Here is a 19119-nt window from a genome sequence, read left to right on the forward strand (position 1 = left end):
TAAAAAACAAATATAAAAAAACATGGCCAAACATAACCTAATTTTTCTAAAACCAATGTGATAGCAGGTTTGGTAGGAGGTTATGTCTTCAAATATCATTTTTGGGTCTAGTACCTACTGGCTTCTGAATCCAAATATCTATCCTAAATGCAACTGAAAAATCGCATCACATGTTGAAAATCACAACTTCAAAAAGCAGAGGATGAGGAGAAGCAAATAAACAAGAGAACCCCACAGGCTGACACAAAATTAGCAGGCCAAATAGTTTATGGTAGTTTGGTTGATACAGTACTTATAATACACAGAAGTTAACAAACTGGGGAAAAGGATAAGCTTAAAGAGCCAATTCTAAGGGATGGCTTTAAAGCTCTGTGATGGAAAGAGAACAAAATTTCTAGTCCCCCAGAAGTCTCACCCCCTGGTACATTGCTCCAGAATGGAGATCATCCAAGGTGTGAAAGCTTCTGTACCCAGTCAACTCTCTTAAGCCTATCAAGCCACGTCGGGCAAGAAAGTCACGGAAATCCTCTTCTGTATACAATGTTTTCTCTTCCGTTCGGACAGTTATGCGATCAGGGTCATCATAGAGGCAGACCTTTATGGTCACTCCTGCCCACAGAAAAGAACAATGAATAAGAATGGGGCTTCAATTGTTTATAAACAACTTCCAGTTTGCTTATGGGGAAAGATCATGTTTATATTCTAGATACCTTCATCAAGGTGGAGTGTGTAATTCCCAAGAGGCATGTCCCTGTCAAGACATCGGACGACTCCATCTTCATCCTCCAACCAAAATGCCCGTTTAGTTCGTAAATTGAAAGCACTCTTGATTGCATCCTTGATTGCACCTAGATTTCCATCAATACCAATTCTTCTGGTGTATTCACCCCATTTGACTGATATGACCCTTCCACCATAAGAAGAGTGGCCCTCCCCACCTGCCACCATAAAAGAAAATAAAAAATAAATAAAAGAAATGAATTGTATACGTCAAACTGCATGGATGAATTTTTATAAGACAAAATAATCGAAATTTCACATATAACAAAGACGTCATTATTCAAAAACTATGGACTTCAAAGGCATGTGTTAAGTGTACTGACATCCAAGTGACATCCAAGCAAGGATATTATTGACAAGGCAAAGTCATAAAGCTGAAATACAGACAAAATCTAGATTTCCTGGAACGTGAAGTTTTTTTATAGAATAACATATCAAATGAGAACAGTTCCCATCAAATGAGCTCAGGTATGCGCCTTGGGGAGGATCCACTTGCAAGAGTATTGAAGTGGTTCCTCTCTCTCTTAAATATCAACCCACCCTAATCCCCCAATGACCGACTTAAATATCTGTTACATCCATTTTACAGTTCATAACAACTCAAAATTCACTTTCCATGGTAAATCACCTTCTTTCTTCACTGTAAGGATTGAACAGTTTCAGAGCAATGTGCCAAACAGGTCATTAAAATATCTTGAGTAACAATCAGATCTCATTGTTAAACATTGTTCATCCATCCAAAGACAAAAAGTATCCAATGCACTTACAAAGAAATAGAGTTTAGAAGGAAAAAATAACTTCAGACTTCAAAATTTAAGTTGAAAGTATACCATTCCCAGGGGTCTCTCTCCAATTCCAAGGTGGGACTCCACTGGCTGCAACTGCATCAGCTGCCGTAATTGCAAGAGGATCACCATCATGATCCAAAGGCCTTTCAAGGTTGACTGTTGACCGGCCACTAGCTACACAAGTAGTGAAAAATGTCCCATAGAAACTCAAAGATTCCCACTTATACAAAAGCATGAACAATATATATGATTTTTGAATTGTTAAGGCAAATATGCGACTTGTAAAAGAAAAAGGCACAATTACATGAGAGCACCTACTCCTGATTTATTAGTAGTTTATGAATATCAATCCAAATCCAACGATTTAAAAGTGAACAGAAAAATAAAGCATGTGCAAAAAGTCGCAGAAATATACTTGAATGGTTTATAAATAAGACTGCAGTCTCTAGGAAGGACACAGGTATTTAGTCTTGCTCTGAAACTGTGGCAATGTTACTTGACTAGGAGTACACCGGTTTCAGAGCAATACACAGGTGGCAGTGTTACTTGACTGGGAGGACACAGGTCATGACAAAGAAGTTAATCATATGCAAGTATGATTCAACTTGGACTTTCTGGGCTCGATATCTAGAAAGCCTTAAGAGTGTGCTCTATCATGCCAACCCCCATCAAAGGATTTGTTTCCAATGGGAAGACTAATTCTAAGGGCAGTAGGAATGCCCCCCATGTGAAAAACTTGCCATTCTGGGTACTTAATTTACTTTCCAGAAAGAGGAATAGAAGAAATTTGAATGTTGAAAAGTGGCTCAAGAAGTCTGTCCATCATTGTATCTATGTGTCTCTATTGCATGGAACTTTTTCACTGATTCTTTCTCTGAGTTCCTTGAATTCATAGTTTCACTAAATATCATGGTATCATAAAAATTAGTCAATAATGAAACTCTAAGATAGAGTCATGAACCAAAAAAATTGGAAAACATTTTGGCTTTGTTTTTCTGGGGAGATTTTCATTCAAGCACTGGATGAAAAGAGTTAGAAAGGACTCATGCAGGGTCTTATTTGACTTGAGACAGTTGTTTTAGCAAAGAAATAAGTATCATGTAGATGATAGATCATGATCAAGGACATCAATGACTGAAGATGTAACTGGAGAGTGAAGACAATTGGTAAAGAGACAGAATTTTGCAAGAGGCATAAACTTAAATTAGTGGTCACTATTGAGGCCACATCTGTTTGCCTATTTTTGGATGAACTAATTGGTTCCATAGAGGAAGAATACCATGGCACTTGTTTTTTGCAGCAAAGTTTTAATTGCTTGGTCCAAAATCAGGGTAAATGCCAGGTTAAAACAAAGGATAAGTCAAAAGGTTCTAAAATAAAATGAAGTGTAGGACTGGGACTGAATTAAAGAAATAGAACTTCAATAAAATAAGACAAGTATAAACGGAAGAAAAATAGAGCAATAGCCATTAATTATTAAAAATGATCATTCCGTTATATTGGTTTAATCATCTAGGAAAAAAAAAGGAAGAAAAATATATTTGCTACTATAGAAAAGGGAACCACGGGTTTGGTTACCATAGAAAAGGGAACCATGGGTTTGGTTACTATAGAAAAGGGAACCCTGGGTTCTCACAATTTGCTTCTGAAAATGCACAGACCTCCAGCCACAAAGAAAAATCTCATCAGAATCAAGAACAAGGAATGATTTAAATATTTGATCACCAAGATAAGTTCCATGAATACAATATTTGCATAATAAACACTAGATATAATTTAAGAACTCCCTTGAGATAGAAAATTCAGAAAGAAGGATAAATAAATAAATAGAGGTACAATTAAACCTAATAAAGCAGTACAACCAAAGCGATATTCTACCACACAGCGCAAAACAAATTAGAAAGTAAGAGGTGTAACTAAATCCTAAAAACACAGATTCAATAGAATAATTATGAAGCTATATCAATAAACCATACATGAACTACTCATCACAAATATAAAAGGTATTGCACAGAGATCACTGTGCAACAAAGCGATTTGAACTGAGCAAGTAGTACCCGTCTCTGGTGAAGAAATACACAATCTTTTTCTCGCAGGGAGATCCATTCTTTTATAAGAAGATGCTAAACATAGGGCATACCGCCGGAAGTAGAATAGCCTTTTTCCTTTTTCTTGTTTTTATGTCAACAGAAAGGGTAGAAGACATGGGTAACGGGTATAAGTAAAAGCCAGCAGTGCATCATTTGCTTGCATCATTTTCTTTTAAGTGCCATAATGTCATGACTCCTTACAAGGAAAAAAATAATTTAATTAATGTGAAGTTTGGATGGTTTTCTTTCTATAAGGGAAGAGATTTGATGAGCTTCTATTTACACCGTAGATGGTTAAACAGTCCTGGCTACTGACCTGAAAATGGTGCATCTGGGTCCAATCCAATTTGGCAGTTAATCAGGTTAAGTTGGTTCATGACATGAAAGATAATTTTGAGGAAGAAATCAGCTAATAATCAACAAACCTAATAAAAGCAAACAATTCATACCAAAGCCATAAGAGTAATACAGTTTTGTTTCAATAATTCAACCATCACATTGGATATCGGTACTGATAGTATCCCAGGTTTTCAAAACTAGATTTCCTTTTAGATCATGAACAAGGCATAGGCTTAACAGTTATGCATTATATATATATATATATATATATTGATCAGAAACAAAAGATATATTAATTAATGATAAGAAAACATAAGAAGGATGAGAAATCCTCCCCATGAAATACAAACATGATCAAAAGACCCAAGAAACCCTCCGCTCTACAAGGGGATGTGTACTAACAGTTATGCATTATATCAAACAATCGGGTCACAGCACACAATAGGTTAGCCATACACCTAATGTACCGTAAACCCATCAAGTACCTATGTATGCATCAGCCATGTAGAAATCTCCATAAGCAATGCACCAGTGTATCAGTTAATAGATGGTTTCAAATACCATAGTCATTTTTTTGATAAGTAAAGCAATTGTATTAAAAGCACCTAAAGTATACACGATGTATACAAGGCCAAAAAAGGAGGGATAGACAAAAAACAACGCCCTCGCTTCACTTGCAGCCTAATCAATCTATGAAATCTAAAAGGAATAAAGAAGTAAACTCTATGTGTACCCTAACCCACTCCAAAAACATGTACATGAAGGAGCATAAAATAGTATGGTCTGTTAGTTCAGAATCTTTAAAGGCTCTTTGGTTTCTCTCCTTCCATAAGGTCCAAAATAGGCACAAAGGCACAACTTTTCAGGCCTTCTTCTTCTTCTTCCCAACAAAGGCACCCCGCTAACTAATGAAGGCATCCTTGATTGAGAACGACATCACCCACTAAACATCAAATATAGCCAAAATAAGGTGCCACAACATGCTTGCCTTAGGACAATGAAGGAAAATATGGTTTGTTGACTCCTCTTCACCCTTATAGAAATAACATCTATTTGGAAGACTCCAACCCCTCCTTTTTAGTTAATCCAAAGTTAGAATTTTTTCCCAAACTACTTTCCAAGCAAAGGAGATGACTTTCATTGACACCCAAGGATTCCACACCAAGCTTGTGGGGAAACCTTTTGAATAACAACCTACAAAGGAGGAATAGAAAGATTTGACAAAAAAGGTGCCCTCCTTTGACAACCGCCAAACCATAACATCCTCTACTCCACTGATCACATGCTCTTACAATCTTCTAAGCAACCCTTCCACCTCACCTAACTCCCAATCATTTATTTGTCTTGTGAACACTGGATTCCAACAACCAATCTCCCCAACCTACTCCCACATTTCATCTACCTAAGCTTCTTTATCAATGGCAATTGAAAACAATTCTGGAGAATTCACAGCTAAAGGTTCCTCCCTACACCACCTATCTTTCCAAAACCTCACCCTCTTGCCATCTCCCACCCTAAAGCCAATCCTATCATTAAACCCCTTCCACATCAAATCGCCTTCCAAAGACCCACCCCATAGCCTTTCTTAGAAATTCTAGAACACCATTGATGGGGGAAAGCCTTTTAAAGTTTATTCAAGGAGGAAGGGGAAGACCTAAGTAAACTTTAAGTAAGATTAATATTAATTAGAATTGAATTAGGATTAGTATTTGTTGGAGTCTAATTAGGATTACCTAGTTGAGTTATAATATAATTAGAATTTGAGTCATGATAGGTTATTAGAGTCTTAGTAGACTTTGGATATTATAATTAGAATTACAATTATAATAGGTTATTAGAGTCCTAGTAGACTTTAGATTTCTTAGAGAAGCCTATATATAGGCTAATTAATGTAAATCAAATGGATGGATTGATATTAATAATATTATGTTTTCTTTCATTGCAAGGTTGCAACCCTCAATGGTGAGACTCCATTGATTTTCTTCTAGGTGAGACTCCTAGAAGGCCTTCATGAGACTCTAAGGCTTTTGATCTTTTCTTCGTTGTTTTTTTCTTTCTCTCTATTTCTTATATTATATTTTTCTCTACCATAAAATTTATTCATTGTTCCTCTCCTTACACCCTAAAAATAAAACCCTAGTCCACCTACCCTTGAGAGTAGGCAACCATCCTAGGGTTGTCCTACATCAATTTTGGTATCAGAGTCAAAGTTCTTGGCTTGAAGGCATATGCAATTAAGGAGCCGAGCAACTTATGCAAGCATGAGTTCCAAAAAAACTTTTAGCAATCAAGATGCCGCTACAATACGCTTGGAGGAAATTTCAGCCACACAACAGTCCCATCAAGATGCTATAATACAACTAAATAGCAAACTTGACGAGATCATGAAGTTATTAGAAAAAAGTCAAGAAAAACGACCAATTGAAGAAGAGATTGCAAGTCATCAATTTATACAATCGCCAAGTCGATCACGCGAAGAACAAAACAATTTTATGATGGGGAATCAAAGAAGGGCCAAACTTTTTGAGCTAAATGATGATGTGACAAAAAAGGTACATCTTGAAGTTGCTGAATTTTATGGAAAACTAAATCCAACAGCTTTTCTTGATTGGATTATGTCAATGGAAGATTACTTTGATTGGTATGCAATGCCCGAAAATAGAAAAGTTTGTTTTGTGAAGGCAAAGTTAAAAGGAGCAGCATGTCTATGGTAGCATAATATTGAAAATCAAGTTCATAGAATTGGCCAACCACCTATTGACACCTGGGACGAGATGAAGTTGAAGATGAAAGTGCACTTTCTCCCAATTGATTATGAACAACTTATGTATACAAAATTGTTTTTCCTTAAACAAGGTACCAAGTCCGTTGAAGAATATACAAAACAATTCCATGAATTGAGCATTTGAAATCAAGTACGGGAAAATGATGCTCAACTTGCAGCACGCTACAAAGTTGGACTTCGAATGGAGATTCAACTTGAGATGATAGTTGCACACACTTATACCGTAGATGATGTTTATCAACTAGCCCTCAAATTTCGGGTTTCCAAGCATCCAAGTTCACGAATTGGGAGCACTTTCTCCAACAGGAAAGCAAGCAAAACTTTAAGCACATCAAGCTTTAGAACTTCTAATCACACGAATGGTGGGGGCAACACTCAACGGACTTCGAATGTGGCTCACAAGAATGGTAATAAGGGTAAAACTTCCATGAGTATTAGAGATAGAAAAGTAAACGTGACTCCTTTATGCTTTAAGTGTGGTGGGCATGGTCATTATGTTGTTGTGTGCCCAACCAAAGGTTTACACTTTTGTGTTGAAGAACCAGAATCTGAATTGGAGAGTTACCCAAAGGAAGAATAGACCTACAATAAAGATGAAGTTAGTGAAAAATGTGACTACTATGATGGTATGATGGAAGGACATAGTCTTATAGTATGACCTTTATTAGTTGTCCCAAAGGTAAAAAGAGAAGAAGATTAGCGATGTACTAGCATTTTCCAGACACGTATTTCTTACCAAGGGAGATTATATACCATGATCATTGATGGAGGTAGCAGTTTGAACATAGCTTTGCAAGAACTTGTTGAGAAGCTAAACCTTAAAACAGAGAGACATCTAATCCATTCAAAGTAGCATGGGTTAATGACACCTCTATCTCGGTAAGTTTTCGTTACTTGGTAACATTCCTTTTTGGTAAGGACTTTGAAGAGTCTGTATGGTGTGAGGTCTTACCCATAAAAGTAAGTCGTATTTTACTTGGAAGACCTTGGCTTTTTGATAGAAGAGTTCAACATAACGGCTATGAAAACACATATGCTCTCATACACAACGAACGTAAGAAGATCCTTCGTCCAATGAAAGAAGTCCCTCCAATTAAGAAGTCAGAGGAGACACAACCAAAAAAGGTATTTACTATGTGTCAATTTGAAAAGGAGAGCAAGGAAACTAAAGTTATTTTTGCTTTAATGGCTTGGGAAGTGGAAGAATTTAAAGAGCAAGATAAGGAATATCCAATAAACGTACGTAAAATCCTTGATGACTTTTCTAACTTGTGGTCTACAGAGTTACCTAATCAACTTCCTCCTATGCGTGACGTACAACATGCCATTGATATGATTCCCGGTGCATCATTACCAAATTTACCAGCCTACAGAACGAATCCAACAGAACATGTTGAATTGAAAAGGCAAGTTGATGAATTACTTACTAAAGGTTTTATTCGTGAAAGCCTAAGTCCTTGTGGAGTTCCTGCCCTATTAACACCAAATAAGGATGGGTCATGACGGATGTATGTGGATAGTCGTGCAATTAACAAAATCACAATCAAGTATCGATTTCCAATTCCAAGACTTGATGACGTGCTAGATATAATGGTTGGATCAATAATCTTTTCAAAGATTGATCTAAGAAGTGGATATCATCAAATACGTATTAGACCAGGGGATGAATGGAAGACATCTTTCAAAACTAAGGAGGGATTGTATGAGTGGTTAGTCATGTTGTTTAGACCAACCAATGCTCCAAGTACCTTCATACGGGATATGATGCAAGTATTGAAACCTTTTATTGGACGGTTTGTTGTTGTTTATTTTGATGATATTCTAATCTATAGTCGATCTTGTAAAGATCATGAGGAAAACTTGAAGCAAGTAATGCGCACTCTCAGGGCTGAAAAATTTTACATTAATTAAAAAAATGTACTTTCATGAGCCCTAGTGTTGTATTTCTAGGCTTTGTTGTGTCTTCTAAGGGTATTGAAACAGATCCAAAGAAGATCAAAGCTATTGTTGATTGGCCAGTACCAACAAATATCCATGAGGTGCGAAGCTTCCATGGAATGACTACATTCTATCAACGATTTATTTGAAATTTCAGCTCTATTATGGCCCCGATTACTAAATGCATGAAACCTAGTTTATTTATTTGGACCAAGGCGGCCAACAAGACATTTAAAGAAATCAAATCCAAGATGGTGAACCCTCCTATCCTATGTCTCTACCGAACTTTGAGAAAGCATTTGAGGTGGCATGTGATGCTTCCCATGTGGGAATTGGAGCAGTTCTTAGACAAGAGGGACATCTTGTGGCTTTCTTTAGTGAGAAGCTCAATGGGGCAAAGAAAAAAATACTTCACATATGATCTTGAATTCTATGCGATGGTGCAAGCAATTAGACATTGGAAACATTATCTCAATTACAAGGAATTTGTTTTGTATTCGGATCATGAAGCCTTGCAATATCTTAATTCTCAAAAGAAGTTTAACTCTCGACAAGCAAAATGGAGTAGTTTTCTTCAGCTATTTACCTTCAATTTAAAGCATTGTGCAGGAATTGAAAATAAAATAATTGATGCCCTTAGTAGGAAGGCTCTTTTCTTAGTAAACATGTCAGCCACTACAATTGGATTTGAAGAATTAAAGCATTGTTATGACAATGATGCTGATTTTGGAGATGTTTATTCCTCTCTTTTGAGTGGTTCAAAAGCAACATGTATTGATTTCCAGATTTTAGAAGGGTACTTGTTTTATAAAAATCGTTTATGGTTACCAAGGACTTCCCTATGTGATCATGTCATATGGGAATTTCATGGAGGTGGAATGGGTGAACATTTTGGACGAGATAAGACCATTTATTTGGTGGAAGATCACTTCTTTTGGCCTAGTTTAAAGAAGGATGTTTGGAAGGTTATCAAACAATGTCGAGCATGTCAAGTAGGAAAAGGTTCAAAGCAAAATATAGGGTTATATACACCATTACCAATTCCATCCAAACCTTGGGAAGACTTGAGCATGGATTTTGTACTTGGATTACCAAGGACACAATGGGACTTTGATTCTATATTTGTTGTGGTTGACAAATTTCCCAAAATGGCACATTTTATCCCATGTAAGAAGACTTCGAATGCTTCTCATGTTGCTGCTACCTTGTTCTTTAAAGAAGTAGTTTGATTGCATGGATTACCACAATCCATTGTTTATGATCGCAATGTCAAGTTTATGAGATATTTTTGGAAAACCTTGTGGGCCAAGCTAGGTACTCAATTAAAATTTTCAAGTTCTTTTCATCCTCAAACTGATGGACAAACAGAAGTTGTCAATCGCAACCTTGGTAATCTTTTGAGATGCATTGTGAGAGATCAATTGAGAAATTGGGACAATGTCTTACCACAAGCCGAGTTTGCTTTCAACAGCTCCACTAATCATACTACTAGGTACTCACCTTTTGAAGTGGCATATGGGCTGAAACCTAAGCAACCTATTGATCTTATATCATTACCTACCTATGTCCGCACCAACCAAGATGGTGATGCATTTGCACGTCATATACGAGATATACATGAAAAGGTACAAGAAAAAATCAAACTCAGCAATGAGAACTATAAAGAGGCAGCAAGTGCACATCGAAGATATATTCAATTTCAAGAAGGTGATCTAGTGATGGTTTGTCTACGTCCAGAAAGATTTCATCCGAGCACATATCAAAAGCTTCAAGCTAAGAAAACGGGTCCATTTCGAGTACTAAAGCGGTTGGGTAAGAATGTTTATTTGTTAAAGCTCCCTTTAGACTTGCATATTAGTCCAATATTTAATGTGGAAGATATGTGTATCTACCATGGCCATCACAACGATGTAAGTGAAGAGTTGGATCTTCAATTACCACCTACTCTTAGCCCACGTCCTAAGATCGAGTATGTTCTTGATGATCAACTTGTGTCTACTCAACAAGGTGGATACCAAAAGTTTTTGGTGAAATAGCAAGGCAAACCACACTCTGAAAACACATGGATTATGACAATGGATTTTCAGAAGCTTAACCCCGATCTCAATGAATTGTATCAATCATCTAACTCGTCAGAGTTGAGTTCTTTCAAGTTGGGGGGAATTGATGGGGGAAAGCCTTTTAAAGTTTATTCAAGGAAGAAATGGAAGACCTAAATAAACTTTAAGTAGGATTAATATTAAATAGAATTGAATTAAGATTGATATTTGTTGGAGTCTAATTAGGATTACCTAGTTGAGTTATAATTTAGAATTTGAATCATGATAGGTTATTAGAGTCCTAGTAGACTTTGGATGTTATAATTAGAATTAGAATCATAATAGGTTATTAGAGTCTTAATAGACTTTGGATTTCTTAGAGAAACCTATAAATAGGCTAATCAATGTAAATCAAAGGGATGAATTGATATTAATAATATCATATTTTCTTTCATTGCAAGGTTGCAACCTTCAATGGCGAGACTCCATTGATTTTCTTATAGGTGAGACTCCATTGATTTTCTTCTAAGTGAGACTCCTAGAAGGCCTTAGTGAGACTCTAAGGTTTTCGATCTTTTCTTCGTTGTTTTTTTCTCTCTCTATTTCTTATATTATATTTTTCTCTACCATAAAATTTATTCCTTGTTCCTCTCCTTACACCCTAAAAATAAAACCCTAGCCCACCTACCCTTGAGCATGGGCAACCATCCTAGGGTTGTCCTACATCAACCATCCCCCCTTTTCCTCAGATACCATAGTCATGAATTCCACACACTTGCTCACTTTTCTTTAATAAATTGCATTAGGGTGCATATATGATGCTTTCTTTTATAAGAGAATTGCATCAAAAGTTGCAAAATCAGAGCATTCGCAAAGTATGCAATAAAGCTCCAAAAGAAAAAGAGAGAGAAACAACTATAGGATAGAAATCAAACGACAGCACAAAACACCTCATTTAGAAACACATGGTATCCCCTAATCATCTTGTCAATAAAAACCAAAATTGTTCCATTAGGCTGTGTTAGAAGTTGATATCCCCACAAGTGTGTTTCTTTGAGTTTCCACTGAAATTTGACACCCTCAAAATTCACAAAACATCCTCAATCCACAAAACTTGCATGGATTAAAAAATGGTATAGATTTTTTTATTTATTTTTCCTTTCCTTCTTTAACAGAATCACAGTTAAGAATGAATTAAAGTTGTTGACCTTCCACCACTTGAAACATTATCATAATGTTAACTCATCCAAGCTAATAGGCAAGGCATGGTCCAAACTCCAGGCTGAAAGTTTAGACTCACCTAGGAGTCTCAACAACAATAAGCCTAAAAGTCCTTATTGCACAGTTTGTATACAGCAGAGGAAGTTGCACAAAGAATTCCCAGATCAATTTCATCCTAGCTGTCAAAGTGGAGAGAGAGCAGTGCGCAAATGAAAAATGAGAAAGTGAATGAAATACTCCACTTAAACAAAAGGAGGCAGTGTGCTACTGTAGTAAGCCACTAGACCAAAGCATTCTGTTTATTCTATATTAAAGAAGCATATAACATCAGAGTTTAATGCTCATCAAAAACTTAATACCCTATGCATGAAATCAATTAACTACTCTCATATAAACATATCGATGTTGTTGAATCTAATTGAAAATACCAGTTGATTAACTTCCTAATTTTTTAGATTTAATTGAAAAATACCAGGGAATTAATTCCCTGATTTCCAAGATTGTATGAACTGTATATTTCCCATTTTGTTTTGGTAGAGGATTTCTAGGAATTAGTCAACCTTCTGATTTCGTGTTAAAAAACTTCCTAATTTTGTAGGATTGTACATTTTAAATGCTGTATCAGAAATGCATGAATAAAAATCATTCTTCTCCACAAACGATACTGTAAATAAGATATCAGCCTTGTTAAGATTAGATGACTAAAACACACCAGCGTGTGTGACACTGATTGGTGAATTCATGACTAAAACACACCAGTGTGTGTGACACTGATTGGTGAAATTGTAGTACATGCCAAAGATTTAACACGGGTCATCTCAACTAGAAGAACCTGTGCAGAAAGTGCAGTAATAACTAAAATTGCAGAAACATACCTTCCACCGATCCAAATGGTATACCAGCATCCTCAAGACCTGAGAAAGATTAGTTGATACAGCGGTTAACAGAAATGATACAAGTGATTTAAAAGTGGAGGAACATATTTCATTTATGCCAAATGCTAAGCAATTTGATCTCAGTATTAGAAGAAAAGCACCCTTTTCATGAAGAAATCAATACCAGAAGGTAAGCAATAGAAATTTGAACATATAAACCGGTAAATTCACATGTACAATACTTGCAGGTACAACAACAGTAACAAAAGGCAGACAAAATGCATCTTACACTTCTAGCACAACTGAAAATGATACTGGTAAACTGGGATGAGCAAAAGCATTAAGTTTTTAGTTCCTAGATGGTTCTAAAATAAGTAGACAGTGTTAGATACCCATACTTAAAACTTGTAACAGTTAGAACTTAACTCACCAAGTTGGTTTTAAAGCAGTCTACAAGAATACCATTTTACAATGGACAAATAGAGATATTAAGAGGTAACTAAAAAAGGGGGTGCATCCCACGTACAAGGGGACTATATACAAAGGGCACTAGAAAAGAACAAGTAAAGAACAAGTTATATCAAAATCCTACTATCCCCAAACTAGACAATAAATGAAATCCAACACGAAACCTTTCACCATCCCCACTTCAAAAGAGATTTGATGGAGACCTCCTTTGATCTTTGATTAGAAGACTCCTCCCTATTGAAAACCCATCCACCCATTGCACTCTCTCCAAATGCACAAAAACAAGCAAATGAGAGTCATTTACAACACATTTTTCCTTTAACTATTTATTCCCCACACACAGAAAAGAAGATCCTTAACCATTTCCAGAACACCACCCTCAAGCCTACATATTGCAGATAAGGTATCCCATAGTAATCAAACTTTGCCACAATGAACTAAAATATGGATTTCTGTTTCTTCACTACATTTACAAAGATTACATCTGTTCATCAAAATTCATCCCCCCTCTCAAAAGTTGATCATGGTTGATATCTTCTTCCAAATAACTTCCCAAGGAAGAGACAAGCCTTCGAGCAGGTTCCCCAGTTCCTGAAAGCTTGAAGCAAGGAACAATCCCCTAAGCCACAAGTTGTAAAATGTCTTCACCTAAAAATGCCCTTCTCATCTCCCCCATCCCCCTCTCTAATGCTCCCATTCACCAAACAATTTTACAAAATGAATGCACCACTTTATAAACCACACACCTCTTCAAGCTGTGAAAAAGCCTCCTAAAACTAGGGCTCCAAAGAACCCGATCCCCCTCAACCACCCACAAATCAGCCAATTTTGCATGTTTGGAAATAGCAAAACTAAAGAGAAGGAAAAGCTTGTTTCAAAAACTCTCCCCAACTCATATGCCCAAACCACAGACTTTGTCCTTATCCCATACCCAACCAACATAGAGGTTGTAAGGGTACACTATTGCTCACCAAAATATGATGTAGGATAACCCTAAGATGGTTATCTAGAATCAAATAGGTGGGCTATCTTTTAAATTTAAGGAGGTGAACAAGAATAAATTATAGCAGTGGAAAGAGACAAATAAAATATTGGAAAAGAAAGATAATGACGAGAGATAGGAAACTTTAGAGTCTCATTAAGGCCTTCTAGAAATCTCACTTTAAGGCAATCAATGGAGTCTCCCCATTGAAAATTGAAAGATATGTAAAAATAAAAAATAAATAAATAAATAAGCTTTAAAAAATTAATATTATTGATCATTAATCCTTAATCTCGTTTTATAGCAATTAGCCTTATTCATAGGTTTTAGGTTTTGAATAAAACTATGAAAAAGTAAACCTAACCTATATAGTAACTAATTGGGATTCCTATCCCTTTCCTAAAACTATTAAATCTTCTAAAAAAATTAAAAGAAATCAAAATTATTTTTTATAGAATGAGAAACTTACTTCATATAAAGTTTCAAACTTCTAAATTTTCATGACTCAAAATGAAAATTTTAGAACAAAAAATTATTTAGAAAATAGAAAGTTTAGAACTTTTTTTTAATGAGAATTCTAGAACTTTCCAAATTCCAACACTTTACTTTATTTTCCTTTTCTTTTTTTAAAAAAACACATTGATGACCTCATCCCCATCAAAATAGCTTTCCACAACCCCACTCCAAAAGGTGCTTCCACCTCCTACAAGCACCACCCACCACCCATCTAGCAAAACATTCTTTGGGTTTAGTTATAACCTTCCTCCACGCATTATCTCACTCATTTACAAATCTCCATAATTACTACTAAGTAAAGTAGTGTTTAGAATAGAAAGCCTTTAGATACCTAGCCCACCCTACCTTTCTTTTCTTCTTTTTTTTCTTCTTTTTTCTTTGAGTCCACAATCAACCTATTCACAAGATGAAGCATTCTCCATCTAGATGATTTCCCCACAAGAAGCCTATAACTCTTTTCCAATTTGACTCTTACTTTCCTAGGCATGACAAATAAGGACGTGAAAGAAATTGTTAAACTGAGAGTATGGTTTTGATGACAGTCAGATTTTTTTTTTTTTCCTTTTTTTTTTATAAGCCAGTGAGAGTTAATCTTCCCTGTAGACAAAAATTGTTTCTTCCATATTTTTTTAATCAACTAATGAGAGTCATTCTTCCCCCATAAAATCAAATTTTTCTTCCAAGAGGTCAATCTCCTTAAATGCTCCTCTACTGAATCCAATACAACATAACACTTATAAACAGATCTAAGGGAAGACCTAGATAGGTGGAAGGAAAACAACAAACCCTACAATTGAACAAAGAAACCAAAACACCCATCCATTGCACCTCAACCACCAAAATCAGCTTCTTTGCTACAAATTGATTTTCAAACCCAGAACAAGCTCAAAATAAATCAAGGCCCACCTCAAATACTTCAGCTATTCCTTAGTGGCTTCACAAAACAACAATATATCATTCATGAAAAAATGATGGGAAACTTCTACTCCTCCCACATTCCCTACCTCGAAACCCTCTAATAAAGCCCCACTTGCACTGCCCTCAAAATGCAAGGGCTGAAAGCTTCCATTGCTAATACAAAACGGTATAAAGTGGATCACCCTGACTCAAACCTGTAAAGCTTTTTAAAACCAAAAGTCCCCCAGTACTTGATCCATCCCATCCATCTTTACCCGAATCACATTTTTTCCATAATCAAGAGGAGAAACTTCAACTTTACATGATCACAGCAGGTCTCTATATCCAATTGGCACACTAATCCTACTTGGAACCTTTTTGTTTCCAAATCTATAGCTTTGTTAGCAAGAAAAGTTACATTCAATATTTGTCTACCCTCCACAAAAACATTATGAGACTTTGACATCACCTTTTCAATGACCTCCTTCAATTTATTCATCAAAACTTTTGAAAAGGAGCACACCCAACTAAACCGATAGGCCTAAATTCCTTAATATTCTTCCACTCTCCCTTCCCCCCCTCCTAACCCCTAACACCCCCACACCCACTCCTTTGTAAGATTTCATTCAACAAACCCTTTCACATAAATTTCTTCCAATACTTCATCACACCCCTCTTGACAATAAACCAACAATTCTGCCAAAAAACCATTGGGAAGCCATCTAGTTACAATATTTTGTCTACCTCCAAACACATAAAGCTACCAGCACCTCCTCTTCACCAAAAGGTCTCTCCAACCTTTCCCCATAAATATTGTGAATGGACCTGAAAAGCATCTGGCCTTCTATGCTAGGAATTCCCAAAAAGAAACTGAAAGAATGAAGCAATCCCACTCTTTGGTTCATATAACCACAACCATTCTCCCTTAATCTGCTTATAGAATTTCCTTTCTGATCTACATTAGGCATTTGATGAAAGAACTTTATATTTATATGCCCTTGCGCCAAAAAATTCTCTACTTTTGTGTCCAAGAGCTTTCTTCTTCATAAATGGCTAAATGATTGAATTCATTCCTAAGGTCCCTTCTCTTTCTATATTGTCCCAAAACCTGATGGTTTTTTTTTTCAAGGCCACTTCTTTTCAAGAGGTCATATTACCAAAGACCACTTTATTCCAACACTTAAAATCTTCCTCCTAAGATTTTAATTTTTGACCAACACAAAACTAGGAGTCCCACTAGAAGAAAACCTTGATGGACACTAATAAAACTCTAGATAAAGAAAGGAACAAACAATGCTGATAGAAAGTTAACAAAGAATGGACTACTGAGGAAACTGAGAAAAAGACATGACAATGAAGTTTAAAGTTTGTACCAGGCAATTGAGTAAGGGTCTTTGTTTCCTCAAAACCCAATTAATGAAAATCCAATATTCAAATTTTTCTTTATACCCGTTCAATTCCAGTTTTTCTCAGAAAGCAAAAGAAACATAATTACAAAAATGTAGTTCTTCCACCCCCAGCATAACTTAGTACTGCGGCTACTACTTAACCCTGTGTTAAACATCCTCCCAATTGACCAAGAATATTTTTTTCCTTTCTGGAAACCAAAACCACTTCACACAAAATTTCAGAATATATTTCCCTACATTTACATTTTCTCAAAAACGAACCCACACCCCGAAGTCAAACTTCCAAACACAATGACCTCTTTCCGCCTCCTTCTGGTTGCCGAAAGTGAATGAAATAAAAGTCAATTGAAATTTTCGAGCAGAATTTTTTTGTCTCCTGCTACTGAGCCTAATAAAGTCAAAAATAGTTTTATTCCATTCCCACATTTTGTCATAAACCAATCAAAAACATAGTAGATTATTCCAATTTGAAAAAAAAATATTAACAAATCCAGGATTACCTTTATCAGAAAATTGAATATAAGAATCAACCTTAGAAGGTGTGGGGCTCTTGTATGAACCATTCTTGCTCCTATCTCTAAGCAACTCCTCAAGCTCTTTATAATATGCCATCTTGGCCGAACCACTACTGCTACTCCGATCCTGGTGCTTCGCCTTCTTGAATTCCTTCAATAAATTCCTCCATTTATCAGTGCACATGGTCGGTGATCTATCAAAACCTTTCTCCCTCATTTTGGCGGAGATCTGTTCCCATAAATGCTTATTCGATTTGGATGTGTTGAAGAGCCCATCCACCTCTCTCCTGAAGCTTATCAAGTTTCGTGTCTCCTCCTGCACCCAAGTCTCGGCTCTCTTCTTCGGCGCCTTCATTTCGTGGTCTTCTCCACTGCTCTCAGCTAGAATCATCTGCTGCTGCTGCTGTTGAGGTGAGAGCCCGTTATTGGCCACCACTTCGAGCATCATCTCTCTCCCTCCTCCTTCCTTGTAGAAATCAATCGGACGAGCCTTCTCCGACAGGTACATGTCGCGATTCTATTGGTTGGTTTTGCGGTGCGAACCGTGAGATTTCGCATGTAAAACAAACCCTAATTAGGACACAGAGAGGATTGAATCAGCGGTTGAGAACAGTAAAGCAAGAAGCACAGAGCAGAAGATGATGATCACATGAAACGACGTCGTATCGAGTATAGATAACGGAGGGATTTGGGGGAGGTGGACTGATGGACTAGCGTGGGCTGGACCGTCTTACGGGATGAGAAAAGAAGCATGGGAAGAGCAAATCACAATCGCACGCGTGGCAGAGTGCACATGTTTTTTGGACGTTGATGTATCATGATAGAGTGATCCTGGCCGTCGATATGTAGTAGTATTGAAAAGAACGTGGACTCTCGAGTGTTTGCGCAACCACAGTGGCGACTGGGTGAGGATGAAACGGGGGCCTGTGGTCCTATACTCCCAGTCCCTCCCCAGGCGTTCATCAGCCACCCTTACAGACATTCCCTCTGGGCGGCACGTGTATGCGTCAGAAACTGGGAATAGCTGACTTAGGACAGTTGTGGGTCCTGACACCAAATATATAACAGTTTCATGATTTTTAAAACAGATATTCAAATAAAAAATAAGATAACTTTTAAATAAAAAATAAAAAATATAGATTACAACTTTCAATGTGATAATTCTTTGCTTGCTCCAAATATACAAATGTATGTATATGGTTAAGTTTAGCAACATATTGTCCCCCAAAACAATCGAAAAAATAGTGTGATTTGTATTTAAATTAATAATTTGTGTGGTAAAATCTTAACGTTAATATTTGTCACAAAATAATATTTTTTTTCTATGATACTTTCATTTTGATCATAATTCAAAAATAGATAATGAAAATATTTTATTGATTTTAAAAGTTAATCGAAGACTTTGAGTGTTTTATTCCGGAACAATTTTATTGAAAGATGAAGAACAATGGTTATCCTTTATGATTTTTTGAATTTG

General features: G+C 36.4%; 1 protein-coding gene across 1 annotated transcript; it reads right to left on the bottom strand.

Moving 5' to 3' along the window:
* Window positions 1-239: 239 nt before the first annotated feature.
* On the bottom strand, window positions 240-18748 carry LOC100264546 (trihelix transcription factor GT-1). The gene is made up of 5 exons (XM_002266026.4): window positions 17628-18748; window positions 12856-12894; window positions 1611-1742; window positions 711-938; window positions 240-609 (listed from the first exon to the last, which is right to left on the bottom strand). Exons 1-5 carry the CDS (start codon window positions 18148-18150, stop codon window positions 395-397), a joined length of 1137 nt encoding a protein of 378 aa, XP_002266062.1. The 5' UTR covers window positions 18151-18748; the 3' UTR covers window positions 240-394.
* Between the last annotated feature and the right edge of the window lie 371 nt (window positions 18749-19119).

The sequence above is a fragment of the Vitis vinifera genome, chromosome 14, assembly GCF_030704535.1.
Source record: "Vitis vinifera cultivar Pinot Noir 40024 chromosome 14, ASM3070453v1".
NCBI classification, from domain to species: Eukaryota; Viridiplantae; Streptophyta; class Magnoliopsida; order Vitales; family Vitaceae; genus Vitis; species Vitis vinifera.